At 40.4% G+C, this 12,826-nt stretch overlaps 1 protein-coding gene across 1 annotated transcript in view; it reads right to left on the reverse strand.

Moving 5' to 3' along the window:
* The window catches only part of RYR3 (ryanodine receptor 3), a 255,484-nt gene that overhangs the window by 84,377 nt on the left and 158,281 nt on the right, over positions 1-12,826 (reverse strand). The window contains exons 45-57 of the mRNA XM_083449419.1: positions 12,465-12,573; positions 11,810-11,930; positions 9,000-9,169; positions 7,716-7,936; positions 5,923-6,013; positions 5,504-5,644; positions 4,907-5,070; positions 4,191-4,269; positions 2,439-2,528; positions 2,035-2,181; positions 934-996; positions 408-483; positions 53-176 (exon numbers count right to left, since the gene is read on the reverse strand). Coding sequence (XP_083305545.1) covers positions 53-176; positions 408-483; positions 934-996; positions 2,035-2,181; positions 2,439-2,528; positions 4,191-4,269; positions 4,907-5,070; positions 5,504-5,644; positions 5,923-6,013; positions 7,716-7,936; positions 9,000-9,169; positions 11,810-11,930; positions 12,465-12,573 — 1,596 coding nt within the window. The remainder of the gene's footprint in view (positions 1-52; positions 177-407; positions 484-933; positions 997-2,034; positions 2,182-2,438; positions 2,529-4,190; positions 4,270-4,906; positions 5,071-5,503; positions 5,645-5,922; positions 6,014-7,715; positions 7,937-8,999; positions 9,170-11,809; positions 11,931-12,464; positions 12,574-12,826) is intronic.

Raw genomic sequence — 12,826 nt, forward strand, 5'->3', positions numbered from 1 at the left:
AAACAAAAAACTAGGGCAACACAAGTTATTTACACAGTGATATACAACTTGCCTGGATATGACAATGCCATTCACTAGAAGAAATTTAAACAGTTCTTGTGCTTTCTCCCTATCCCGAGACTTTTCTTTGGCTGTCAAAGTGTCATAAGGTACTAATAAAGGATGACTACCTCCACCTATGGTAAGATGAGAGAAGTGTTAATATTTACAATAGGAATTGACAGACAAACTAAGGCTGTGATCGTCATTTCGTCTACTTAGAGGTAAGTCCCATTGAATTCCATTGATCTTACTCCCAAGTAAGTGGGTTTAGGATTGCAGCCTAAGGCTATTCTTATCATGTCATCTGTATTTTCAGATATTCCCCTACTGAATATCAGGTTTCACACAAAACATTTCAGTCTTACCTTTACTTTCCAATTCAGTTTTCTTCTTTTTAGCCCAAATGTTATGATAGTTTTCTGCTACCACTTCAACCATTCCCTGTATCACCAAATCAATAAGAAATAATCCAAAATCAAAAGAAATAATACAATTTTGTCAGAACTATATAGTATTGTATTTAAATATATCATTTATAGTAAGTGTTAAGCAGGGAAGGAGGAATACCTATGAGGGCATCTGCCCAGGGAAAGGCTATTTCCATCTTGTGTCTCCCAATGCTTTGTTACATAGATGGAGTCAGGGCAGATATTACCATAAAGGATGCCCTTTATGGCTCATGATGCGGGGTCCTAGGAAAATGAGGACCTATTTATGTTGGATGTGGTTTGTTTGAAATGCCTTATGGTTATGATACTTTCTGTTCTGTGGCTAGAGCAGGTCTCCCCCCCAGTACTTTTGAACATAAGGACACTCTCTTGTTAGCCCTTGTTGCTCTTATTTAAGTATGAATAGGTGTTTTCCTACATTTTTGAATAGTCTTATACAAACCTGGATTTCTCTGGAGAGTACCACATTTGAAAGATCAAGTGGTGCTGGGTTGTATCCATTTCCCTATTATTAAAAGGAAGAATTAGAGGTTTTGTGGTTTTTTTGCATATTTAGATTCTTTACATGTCAATCTATATTGAATGAAGTTTAAGGATGCAAAATGCCTGATGCTAAGTGTTATTAAAAACTTAAATTAGGGTGAAATTCTCTTAGTACCACAGTACTCGTGGAAAGAATTTTGATCTAGTGGAAGCATCGTTGAATGTAGCAGGAGAGCAGATTTTTGCCAATATCCTGCAGTCCCATCCATCCCCTGAAAATCAGCTCCAGAGTGTTGGGAAATTCTCTAGAACAGGGTGGAAGGTGGCATGGAAGCCTGGAAGGAGCCATGTTTCTTCAGACCCTGACAAGCTAAATCCCTGCCACTACAGTGAAAGAGAGGCTTGCTGAGGCCCCATACAACTGCTGACACACAAGACCTATGAAGTACAAAGTGGAAGGGAGTATGATGAACTCAAATTTACATCTCTGCACCAGAAAGATGTGTCTTTGAGGAGCCATGTTCTACAGGTGTGAGTGCTAAGTCCACAGATCCCTGTGCAATATCATGGGGTCGGGCTGCATAGTGTAGATGACAGCGTACAGCTGTCACCCAACCTGTATGGGAGCAAGGCAGGAAGAAAGCTAGAGGTTCTGTCCTCCCACAGCAAGGTAAGAGCTATCTAGTTTGCATGTTTCTCCCTGTGGAGCAAGTGGGAGGGAAAATAGCATTCTATTAAAAACTGTATTGTGTTGAAAAACTTTCCTCACAAATTAGGGCTGAGTCACCTGATCATTAGATATGAAAAAGTCACAATAAATTGGCAACAGGAACAATTTGCCATGGGGAATTGCTATTGCGAATGTTCTAACATGCTCTCCATCTCAGAGTGTGGCAAGAAATATTCTTAACACATTTCACAGGACTGGGTCACCACACCAATATTTCTACAAAGGTGTTTTTTTAAAAAAATAGCAAAACAGAAATAGCATTAGTTTGCAGGGAGAAAAATGAGCTCATATTTTTCTCTAGTCTTTTTTTATAAGAAAGTTCTGCCTTACTTGGCTGGACTGTGATATGCTACGGAGCTTTTCGCTTTCACGTTGTTGTACCATTGAATCGCCTTCTTTTGTCCTTTCTAGGCTCCATCCCATTGCTAACATGGTTTTAAGAGATTCTCTGGCAGGCCATCGATAGATTTCCTTTTCCTTAAAAAAGATATATACAAATTTTGTAACATTTCACCTAGAATAAGTCTAAACTGGAGTATTGTACAAAGGTCTTCTCATTGTATACAATTTGGAAAGCTAAACTTAACATGATTTGAATTTAAATCTTGTCATATTTTAATGCTTATTAAAATGATGCACCTTGCAGCATCAGTGATATTCATGTATCAATGAAATATGCACACAAAAATCTGTTGTTTCATTAAATAATGCAGTTTGTTTTTTTCCTTTATTACCTTTTCAGTCAGTGTTTTAAAAGGCCTCATTAAAGGATGTGTCTTCACATTTTCATCGAGTGAAGATGCATACTTCCACCCACTATTATTCTGAAACAGACACATAATTCACACAACACGTAATTAGCCAATCAAACAAATTATCTGGGATGGCCACTATAATAAATTGTTTTTTTTTAAAAAAAAAAGAAAAAGGACTAAATGAAGTAGCTTAGAAAATGGCAAGAGGCAAGAATCAAAACTCCATGTTCAGATCCAAATAAGATACTGCCTGGTTTTCCATTTGTTAAATACAAAATGAAACTATCAGCACTGTGCTTTGGGTGAATATTTTAGCACAACTGCACATGTATCCCAGTTTTTGGGAGATAGCTCCATCCCCACCATACACAGAATGAAGAAACAGATCCACCACAAAAATGAAACGGAAAGAAAATCTCCACAAAATTACTGTCTAAATCATACCCCGATAAGATTTGAGAAATATTCCCATGTGAACGGGAAGAACATAGACAAGTAGGATTTCTGAAATTATGTGCTTTGTGTGTTCAGACCCAGAGACCTCCCCCCTAAATAAATACATATATGACTCAAATTTTAGTTTTGGTTTTTGGCAGAATTTAGGCCACAACTTTATTGATTACAGAAAAGTGAGTGGTTGCATAGGCTCTGGTTCGACTAGCTCCCTACACCCTTGCAGGTAGCGCTGACGCAGAGCTCTATCATAGGTCAGCCAAGGGTGAACACCTGAGGTAGGTGAAAAGACCGGGAACAGACTCTGTTCACTCCCCAGATGCTCCCCTGGACTCAGGCACAGGCACAACCCCCTCTCAGGGGTTACCCAAACCAAGTTGAGTCCCTGGATTCCTTTAACGGAATACCCTTCACATAGGGATGACGAGACCATTCTCCCATCCCTATCACATGAACCAGTGCCTATCCGCAACCTTACAAGTTGTGACGATTTGCTAGGCGGCAGGTAAAACCCAAATGGCAACAGCCAATCAGCTAGGTGGGGGGAATTCCTGCCGTGCCCCTGTCCCAATGACAGAGGTCAATCGCAAAATGCCCTAATTATAGGGAGAGGTAGGCGGGTGTTCCGTTTGCACAAACCGAAAGAGAATCTCAGGGTCATGTGCAAGAGATTAAATAGGTCCCTCGAACTCTTTAGACTGCACCCCATTGGCCAGATTACACTCAGCAATGAGGGACCCACCAATCGGGTGTTGTGGCTATCCAATAGACCCACCCACAATTCAAACTGCCAACATTCTGATCGGCAAGCCCAAGGGGCTCCAGTGGTTTAGACCACATCCCAACACATGTACTTCCAGTTCACATAGTATTATTATCTGCACATTTCCATGTGTATAAACAAGCTAAAATGTTATGATTTCCCACTACTAGTTAAAAGTTAAGGTATTGCTAAGGACACAGACTATTTCAGGCTGAGTCAATTTAGGAGGAAATTGCAAGAACCACAGCACTTTATTGCATTCAGAAGCTGCCAGAAGATCCCCAGGTATTTTGAGAGAGAAGAGAAGAGAAGAGAAGAGAAGAGAAGAGAAGAGGAGAGAGAGAGAGAGAGAGAGAGAGAGAGAGAGAGAGAAGCATTACTAGACAGTGCTGCTCTGGTATAACAGTCTAGGTGTCTGAAAGGCAAATCTATCATGGAGATAAATTGGACAGATTTTAAACATTCAACTCTCATTGTCCTTCTTTGACAATTGTCAGATTTATAATAATCCATACCTTGTCACAGGCCCATTTGTCATGTGTATGTTCAGCGTACTTGTTGACAATATACTCCAACTTTTCAGGAAGTGTAAAACTGGAAACACAAAAGAGCAATATAATTTATAATTTGCTCCAGTTAGGCATATATGGATATGCCTATTCATATCAATTTCCATGAATAAATATTTAAAAAATTATCTGGATAATGACGACAGTGGTAAAAGGCCTAGATTACGTTGTTAACATATTCTCAAGAACCTATGCTTCCCCATCATGATTTGATGACTAGCCAACCAAATAATTGCAATGATGCACCTGGGTGACTTGTAATAAGGGGCTGGAGAAGCAAGGAGTCGTTACAGCTTTATACTGTTGTGTATGCCCCATTCTCTTTTACTCTCCCCTCACCTTTCCTCCATTTCCACTGGGCTGTTGGGAACAGGCTGCTCTTGCAAGAGGTCTGAACTGATTGCTTGCATTGGCCTTTCCCCACTCGCTCTTTCCATCACTTGATCCATTTCACATTCTACCCTTCAATCTTTTCCCTCCCAACCATACTTTTCTCCCTCCAGGCTTCATGAAATTAGGCCTGGGCCTGCAGGAAGTAAGATAAATACTGCAACCCACAGGATCTCTACCCTTTGTGTTAAAGAGATAGCAAGGCCCCTGCTAGGCTGGAAAAAGAATCCCAGATTGATTAGTGCATTATGAGTGAGGCACTTATGACTTACTTCACTGTGTTGATAGGTTTGGGATCAAAGTTCCCGTCAGCATCCACTGAAGTCTGTTTTTCTAAAACTGAGGTAATTCGGGTGTCTAAATAATCTGGTGGCAAAGCCCCAGCTATTGCACTTAAACAAGGCAAGGCCATTCGGAAAAGCTCTGGATCATACTTCTGCAGGAGAGATAGGAACTGGTTGGAAAGTCCAATAGAAAAACATGCAAAATATTAGTTAAGGCAACACAGCCATATAGAAGCAGCATTAGTAGATGCTGATAAATGAAGATTTATTTATTTCTTAATTCAGGCACCTAGTAGAAAACCAAGCTACATTTCTATAGTGTTTAAATCAATTGTTTGAAGGCTTTGTTCATAGCTGATTTTTTTTAAGACTAAAGAAGTTGTGTCAGTTTATTTGACAATGTAAAAAAAGTCCCAAGGTCTGTTTTCCTGTTGAATCAACAGAGCTCTTAGTGATTAAGTAGGGCATTTTCCTTTCACTAGGTGCATCTTTATAGCATTTAGTGGAAGCAAGCAATTTGTGCTGTGTACAGAAGCACAGGTGTGAATTGTAGTGTTTCTTGCAAATATTACTCTGGACCTTTACCTTATGAGAGAGGGAATCAAATATTCCCCAGAAAAGTTTTTCAGATAAATGTAATTCTTCTTCCGCTGCAATTCCATAATTTCCCCATCCAGAAGGCAAGCAATAGTATTTCCAACATTGTTCATAGTGATTTGTTAGCAGCTGTGAATGACAGAAAAAATAATACATTAAAGAAAACTATCACAATAGTTTTCACTCCTTTTTTAATAGAAAACTCTTAGCAGCTTTGTTTATAACGTAATGGCAAATCTTCTGTTTTAAAGCAATTGTGCTTTAAATTATCTTTGACTAATAAGAAGGCCTTTATTCTTGAAGATGTGTGCTCAGTCAGCCTTCCAAACTGTTTTTGAAATTAAAAGAAATAAATCTCTCATACTACTGAAAGATGTAATATCCTTAGTAGAAAGAGAAGGATTTACCTTAAGTGACATTTTACAATATTCATTAAGTAAGGGTACATCAAAAACCAGCCGTCGTAATAGCTGCTGTAGCATAGAAGGCCGTAAATGACTAGAATTAAAAAAGAAACTCATAATTAGTAATGTGTACATGTTGATGAAGCTGCAAGGCAATTACACAAATGACTGGAATGTGAGACAAACAGTGCAAGTGTTCTGTAAAACAGATTACCTAAAAGGAAAACAGCAGAGTGATTAGGATCTACTCAGTTATGCTCAATGGAAACATTCTTAAAGGCGGGGCAATATTCCATTGAAGCAATCACATAAGCAGAAAAATTCTGATTCCGATCATGTCTCACGACAGGAAAACTAGAGAAGGAAAGTTCTATGTTACCTACCTCTAAACTGGCCTGTATTTGACTATATGAAAGAAGCAAATTATAATTTGATCCTAATTAACTGAATCCCAGCCCCACGTACTACATGACATTCTGAATAATTTGGTATATATACTCCAGAGTAGTAGTGAGCAGTGTAACAATCTTCCGTGTGTAACAAACTCTAAGTTACTGGGGGATTTCCCCCTCAAGAAAAGTTTCAGAAAGAGACTTCCCATATGTACCGGTATCTAACTGGTCACTGTGAGAGCAGAATTCTAGACTAGACGGGTCTTTGGGCTGATCCAGAAGGTAAATGGGAAGCATGACAGATTACATCACTGCTATGACTTAGGAGGGTCCTCTAATACTGGAACAAGATTGAAAACGTGCCTAATTTCTTCCTGGTGGGTTTGATGCCCCCACTCACTCATTTATCACATTGACCTGGGAACACCCATGTAAGCACAGTTAAGGGTAAGGTGTTGTAGAGGAGAACTATGGGGAAGGAATCTCTTGTAATGGGACTGGCTCCTACCATTAGGCAGAGCAGCACAACCACCTCAGGGGGTAAATGCTTGGGCAGCGGGGGTGGCCAAGATCCAACTGCCACTCTAGGCAGCTTCTGCATGTGGAAAATGGAGGGGTGCCACCTTGTCCTTCGGCAGAAAACTGTCAGGCCAATAAAGAGGCACACTAGGGATTCAACTTAAAAAACAACAGCTCCTCTTCAGAGGTTCTATTTACAATCAAGTGTCATGTAATTTAGTTAGTTAGTTAGTTAGTTAGTTAAATAAATAAATAAATAAATAAATCCCATCCCTTTATTTAACCTGCAACCTGACATGGGACCTTATGGTGAAAGGCAGGTAAGGAATTGCATGTTTACATCCATTTATTTCTGACTTTCTCTCCTTTAGAGAGGGCTAACTGCCTTCTAGACAACTGGCATCTAATTGCCAAGGAGGCTGTGTTCTCCTGCCTATCTAGGATTCTACTGAGAAGGGCCTCCCTTCTGGCAAGCTTCCCAGATCACTTTGTTACACAGCTGCAGTAGCAAATGAATTCCCAACTAACACTTCCTGCACCTAGATAAATATATAATTTTTGTACATGGTATAATGTGAAGTTCTCATTTGAAGATCAGAATTGATTATCTATAACACACTTGATATGTTGTGTTGTAGTCAGGCACAATGAATTAATCGTGTATTATTTCCTTGTGTACACCCAGCCTCATTGCTTGCTCTCTTCACCTGAGATTTTTGCTGCATGTAATTTAGAGACCAGCCAGAGAGGTGAATATAACTCCGTTAATAAACCTGTTATAGCACTAAAACCTGTGTCGAGCCAGAGTCAACAGATATACAATAAATTATATTGTAAAGGCAGCGTGTTTATATGGAACAGAAAACAATCTTTATACATACTTACTGGCAAATAGCAAGCAAACATTCTTCAATGGTGTCTCTCTGTGCTTTGGTAAGAGAGCGTCCTTTGGATAGTCGATACATGGTATGAAGTGTGGAATCAATCAGAGAGACATAATGCTCAGTCCCCGAAAAGAGAGAAGCGCACCGTGTGAGTAATGGAAACACAGCTGTACAAATATATCTATTTAGAGCAAGAGCTGTCTCTGTAGTACTCAAAGAAACCTGCATAAAGGACATATAATATATACATATTACTGCTTGGTCAATGTATATATCGTCTGTTTCAGTTTTGTGCATATGACTTCACTGGTGGCTTGTGCAACTTAGAATCACACCAAGGTGAACCTAACCATGTATAGCAGGAGTCCAAGGGCTGGATAAAACTCCAGTCATTCCAACCTGCCTAGACTGAAAAACAGATGTTTTCAAGCATCTGGAAGGCAGCAGTACATGTCTAGAAGTTTGTATTCATCTTGATGGGGCATAAGTGTGTCATTAAAACTAAAACTACACTCTTCATTCATCTTTTCTAGTCTACCTGACAAAATTCTCTGTGCGGCCTAAAACTTTACATAACCCTACATCAACAGAGATAGTTCTAGTATTTATATACTCTTCTATATTTTTATATATTACATCTTCCTTACCTGCCAAGTCTCTAACTCTGAATATATTAAGTCTTATATTTCCATTTACACAGTATCACTCCTAACCCAAGATCTGACTCTGGTTGTAAATCCTTGTTAGGATGAACCATGCTTAGTTTGGATGTAGATCTAAGATGAAACCATGCTTAATGACACTGGGCAGAATTTCTGCTTGAGCAATGAAGAAGCATGTAGTCATCAGCCTGGTTTATGATTCCTTGACCACGTTTAATATTTTGTCTGCACTGGCCTGTTGTAGATTTAATAGAAGAATAAATTTTCTGGGTTTCGCTCAGGTAACAACAATTAAGCTGTGATTGTTTTTCAATTTCACATGCAGAAATGTTTTATCCTACAGAAAACAAAACTAAGAAGAGGTTTTGTTTTGTTGACTCTTGGTTGCATTCTCCCTCAATTCCCATAAGGTGAAAATATTTTATAAGAACACACAGGAATTTGTGAATTTATGGCACCAGTCTTGTATTATTCATTGATTGTAGCATCATCAAATGAGAGCTAAGAACATAAAACTTTAAGATTTAGTATTTATTTCGTTTGTTGGCTGTATTTTATAACCTCAATGAACAACAAAATTTTACATTATACATCACTATGAGTACAGTTGTACTCATACTCACTGTATCCAATGAGGCACTTGCTCTTAAATCTGGTAAAAATCCAACTTCCAGAAGGTGGAGAAGGAAGCTTTGGTCCTTTATACCATAGACACGATCTAGAAAAAGTACCATGGGTGCCTTATGGTCAGGGCAGAAGCTTGCAGACATGTCTGGTTCTGTAACAGTTCCATCTGAAAAGAAATCCAATTATGTCATTGTTCATACAATTTTAGCTTTATATGACTATTCACAAACTCAAAGTATCCCAGGTCTGCTGGTTTTCATGGTCATATTGTAAAGCCTTTAAAATACAACAGGACACAGCAATCTGAATTACTTTGGAAGTGGTGCAGGACTTCAAATTTTAAGAAACAGGGTGGGAGTCTGTGAGACACCATGGGAGGAGGAGAAAACGGTTGGTAAGTTCTCCCCGCCCCTTGCATGAAAGTATTGAGCCCTGATTGCTCTGGACTATATCAATGACATCTGCAGGTACGTCTAGCTTGATTAGGTGCCACTGTTCAAACTCCACACAGTCAGCTGGAGCCACTTGGGATCCAGGTGAAGAATTGGGCCCTGAGAGAGATCTGTTGTGTGAGGTAAGTGCCACAGAAGGGAGACTGCCAGGTGGCATATCTGAGGGAACCAAGGTCTGCGAGGCCAGAATGGTGTGAAAAGGAGGACTCTCACATGCTCTTCCCTGATCTTTCAATGGACCGTTGGAATGATGGGAAGTGAAAGCATAGAGAAGACCTGGTGGCTATGGTGAGAAGAGGGCATCCCATGTCTCCACTGATGGTGACTGGAATCTGGGAGGTTATGATTCCTGTCTGAGGCAAAGAGGTACACCTGGCATTGGTCAAACTTTGACAGAAGCTGTTGAAAAACTGCCAGATACAGTTGCCGTTCCACTTGGTCCATTTTCCTGAGGCTTAGTCAGTCTGTTTGCATGTTTAGGAGACTGGATATGTGTTTGGCTGTGACTGACTGGATGCTGTGTTCTGCCCAGCTGAGGAAGAGGGATGCTTCTGCCTGAAGCTGCCAAAATTGGGTACCTCCTTGTTTGCTGATGTTGGGTATTGCTGTGGTGGAATCCATGCAGATTAGGATGCTGCTGAGTTGGAGATGAGGAGCAAAGTGTTGTAGGGCAAGGGAGCTGTTAAGAGCTCGAGCCAATTGATGCTCATTGACGCTTTGGCGGGAGACCATAGGCCCTGGATGTTTAGCTCTCCACAGTGAGCTTCCCACCCTGTGAGGCTGGCATCCAAGGTGATCATTGTTCTCGGATGATCACAAAAAGGAGAGCCCTCTACAGGCTGGATCACTGCCCACTATATCAAGGCTTGGCAGAGGTGGTGGGGCAGTTTGATGTGCAGGTGTCTTGCTCAATGCAATCTTTCTGGTAGGCAGTAGAGCCCATTGGAGATGATGGGCATGGTGCTTTGCAAACGGAATGTTATGCACCACTCAGATGCCCAGAGCTAGAACCCTTGCCATAAACATGAAATCCACTATATTGGATTTTTTGAAGGTCAGAACCTCAGCTGATCTTTTCCACACATTCCAGTGAGAAAGAAACTAGGCCTCTGGAGGTTTCCAGTAGGGCCCCCAAGTGGACTAGCTGATTGGCAGAGGTTACCTGGAAGTAAGCTTCTAGAAGAGAAATCTATTGATGTGAGTAGGTTTGGAGATTTTCGTTGATAGATGGAAGACTTTCCATTTTGAATTTCCTGTAGGTTACCCATTGGTTCAGAAATTTTAGGTCCAGAATGGGTTTTCCATGAAGCGCCATGTTTTTTGGGTGCCACGAAGAAGATTGAATAGATGCCAAAGAAGCATTCCTCTGTAGGGACTGGTTCTATCGCAGCTGATTATAGAAGATGGAGTACTGCCCCTTGCATAATAGCAGAGGATTGGTTGATCATAGAATCATATAATTGTAGAGTTGGAAGGGACCCCAGCAGTCATCTAGAGCAAACCCCTGCAATGCAGGAATCTCAGGTACAGCATCGATCACAGATGGGCATCCAACTTCTGCTTAGAAACCTCCAAGGAGGTCCACCACCTCTTATAGGAGTCTGTACCACTTGCTGGAGGGACGCGGGTGGTGCTGTGGGTAAAAGCCTCAGTGCCTAGGGCTTGCCGATCAAAAGGTCGGCGGTTCGAATCCCCGCGGCGGGGTGCGCTCCCGTTGTTCGGTCCCAGCGCCTGCCAACCTAGCAGTTTGAAAGCACTCCCGGGTGCAAGTAGATAAATAGGGACCGCTTACTAGCAGGAAGGTAAACGGCATTTCCGTGTGCGGCTCTGGCTCGCCAGAGCAGCGATGTCACACTGGCCACGTGACCTGGAAGTGTCTCCAGACAGCGCTGGCCCCCGGCCTCTTGAGTGAGATGGGCGCACAACCCTAAAGTCTGTCAAGACTGGCCCGTACGGGCAGGGGTACCTTTACCTTTACTTTACCACTTGCTGAACAGCTCTTACTGTCAGAAAGTTCTTGTTGATGCTTACTCAGAATCTTCTTTCTTGTAACTTGAAGACATTGGTTTGAGTCCTACTCTCCAGACCAGGAGAAAACAAGTTTGTTCTCTCTTCCATATGACAGCCCTTGAGATATTTGAAGATGTCTGAATTGTTAATGAAGTAGTTGATATACTGATATAGTTAGATTTTGGGGTTGTTGTTTTTTTGCTATGCATTACTGTCTTTAATACTGAATGCTTATTCTATTTTTTAATCATTGTAAGCTGCATTGAAAACAAATTATGTGGAAGGATGGCATACAGAGAAATTGATTGAGTGGTATTTACCCAACACTTTTAAAAATGCCTTACCTTTATTTACTGCTGGCAATTTTAGAGGTATGCTTATAATCCCAACCAAATCTTCAGTTGGCACCAGGGAACGCAGGATGGAACGTATTCTAATAGCTTCACCTTTTCCAGTTTGGATGAGCTGTATTTTTACACAAAATTCAATTAACACAGGCAATATTCTCCTTAACTTTTCTCTCTCTCTCTTAAAAATGTAAATAACTGCAAAATTATGGACTCTTTTTCTACATATACGAACTGTTTAAATATTGCTACTTAAAGGGTCATTCTATGGGATATATAGTTTTCCTTTTTAATAAATACTTGTACTACATGAATATAAATATTGCATAAATAACGTACTATATAAAATTGGCTAAATATTCTTATAATACTCTAGTTCCTCTTTACTTTATTTAAGAGTATCATAAGATAACAACTATTTCAGTGCAGGAGGGAGCCCTCTCAGCAAAAATATACTATTCTGGCCTTCCATTTGAAAATTTAAATGGATAGTTTCATCTTAGTTCAAATTGTCATTTTAGTAAACAGAGATTATTTATACTGATGATAATGATGTGAGAAGGTGACTCAGGTTGCTTGATAATATTTGGAGCTTGAAGTGTGCTGTGTGACCTTTTGCTGCTTCTGCACAAAGAAAAAACCCCACACTTACATGCAATTCTGGCGCACAACGCCCAAGCAAATCTATAAGAGCTGAGTAGAAAGACATAATTGCATTGCCCATATGCACAACCTCCTCCTCCTCTTCATCTTCTTCAAGACTGTTAAAAAGAAATCAAGCAGGCATGGATAAAATCCAAAGTGATCTGGAAACTAAAATAGCAATAACAACAAGAATTAAAAGAAAAACCCAGCTTCAGCTAAGCAGGGACTAATGGCTGGTTTGTTTTTCTATCTCCTAGTGTGAACCCAAAGAAAGCTGGCACTAACAGAAATGGCTCCTTTTCTTTCTTTCGAGCTTTCACCCAAAAACAAACCCTAGAATTAACTCCATCCGATTCCCCTGTGGGCAGC

The sequence above is a fragment of the Podarcis tiliguerta genome (assembly GCF_965153285.1).
Source record: "Podarcis tiliguerta genome assembly, chromosome: 1".
Classification (NCBI taxonomy): Eukaryota; Metazoa; Chordata; class Lepidosauria; order Squamata; family Lacertidae; genus Podarcis; species Podarcis tiliguerta.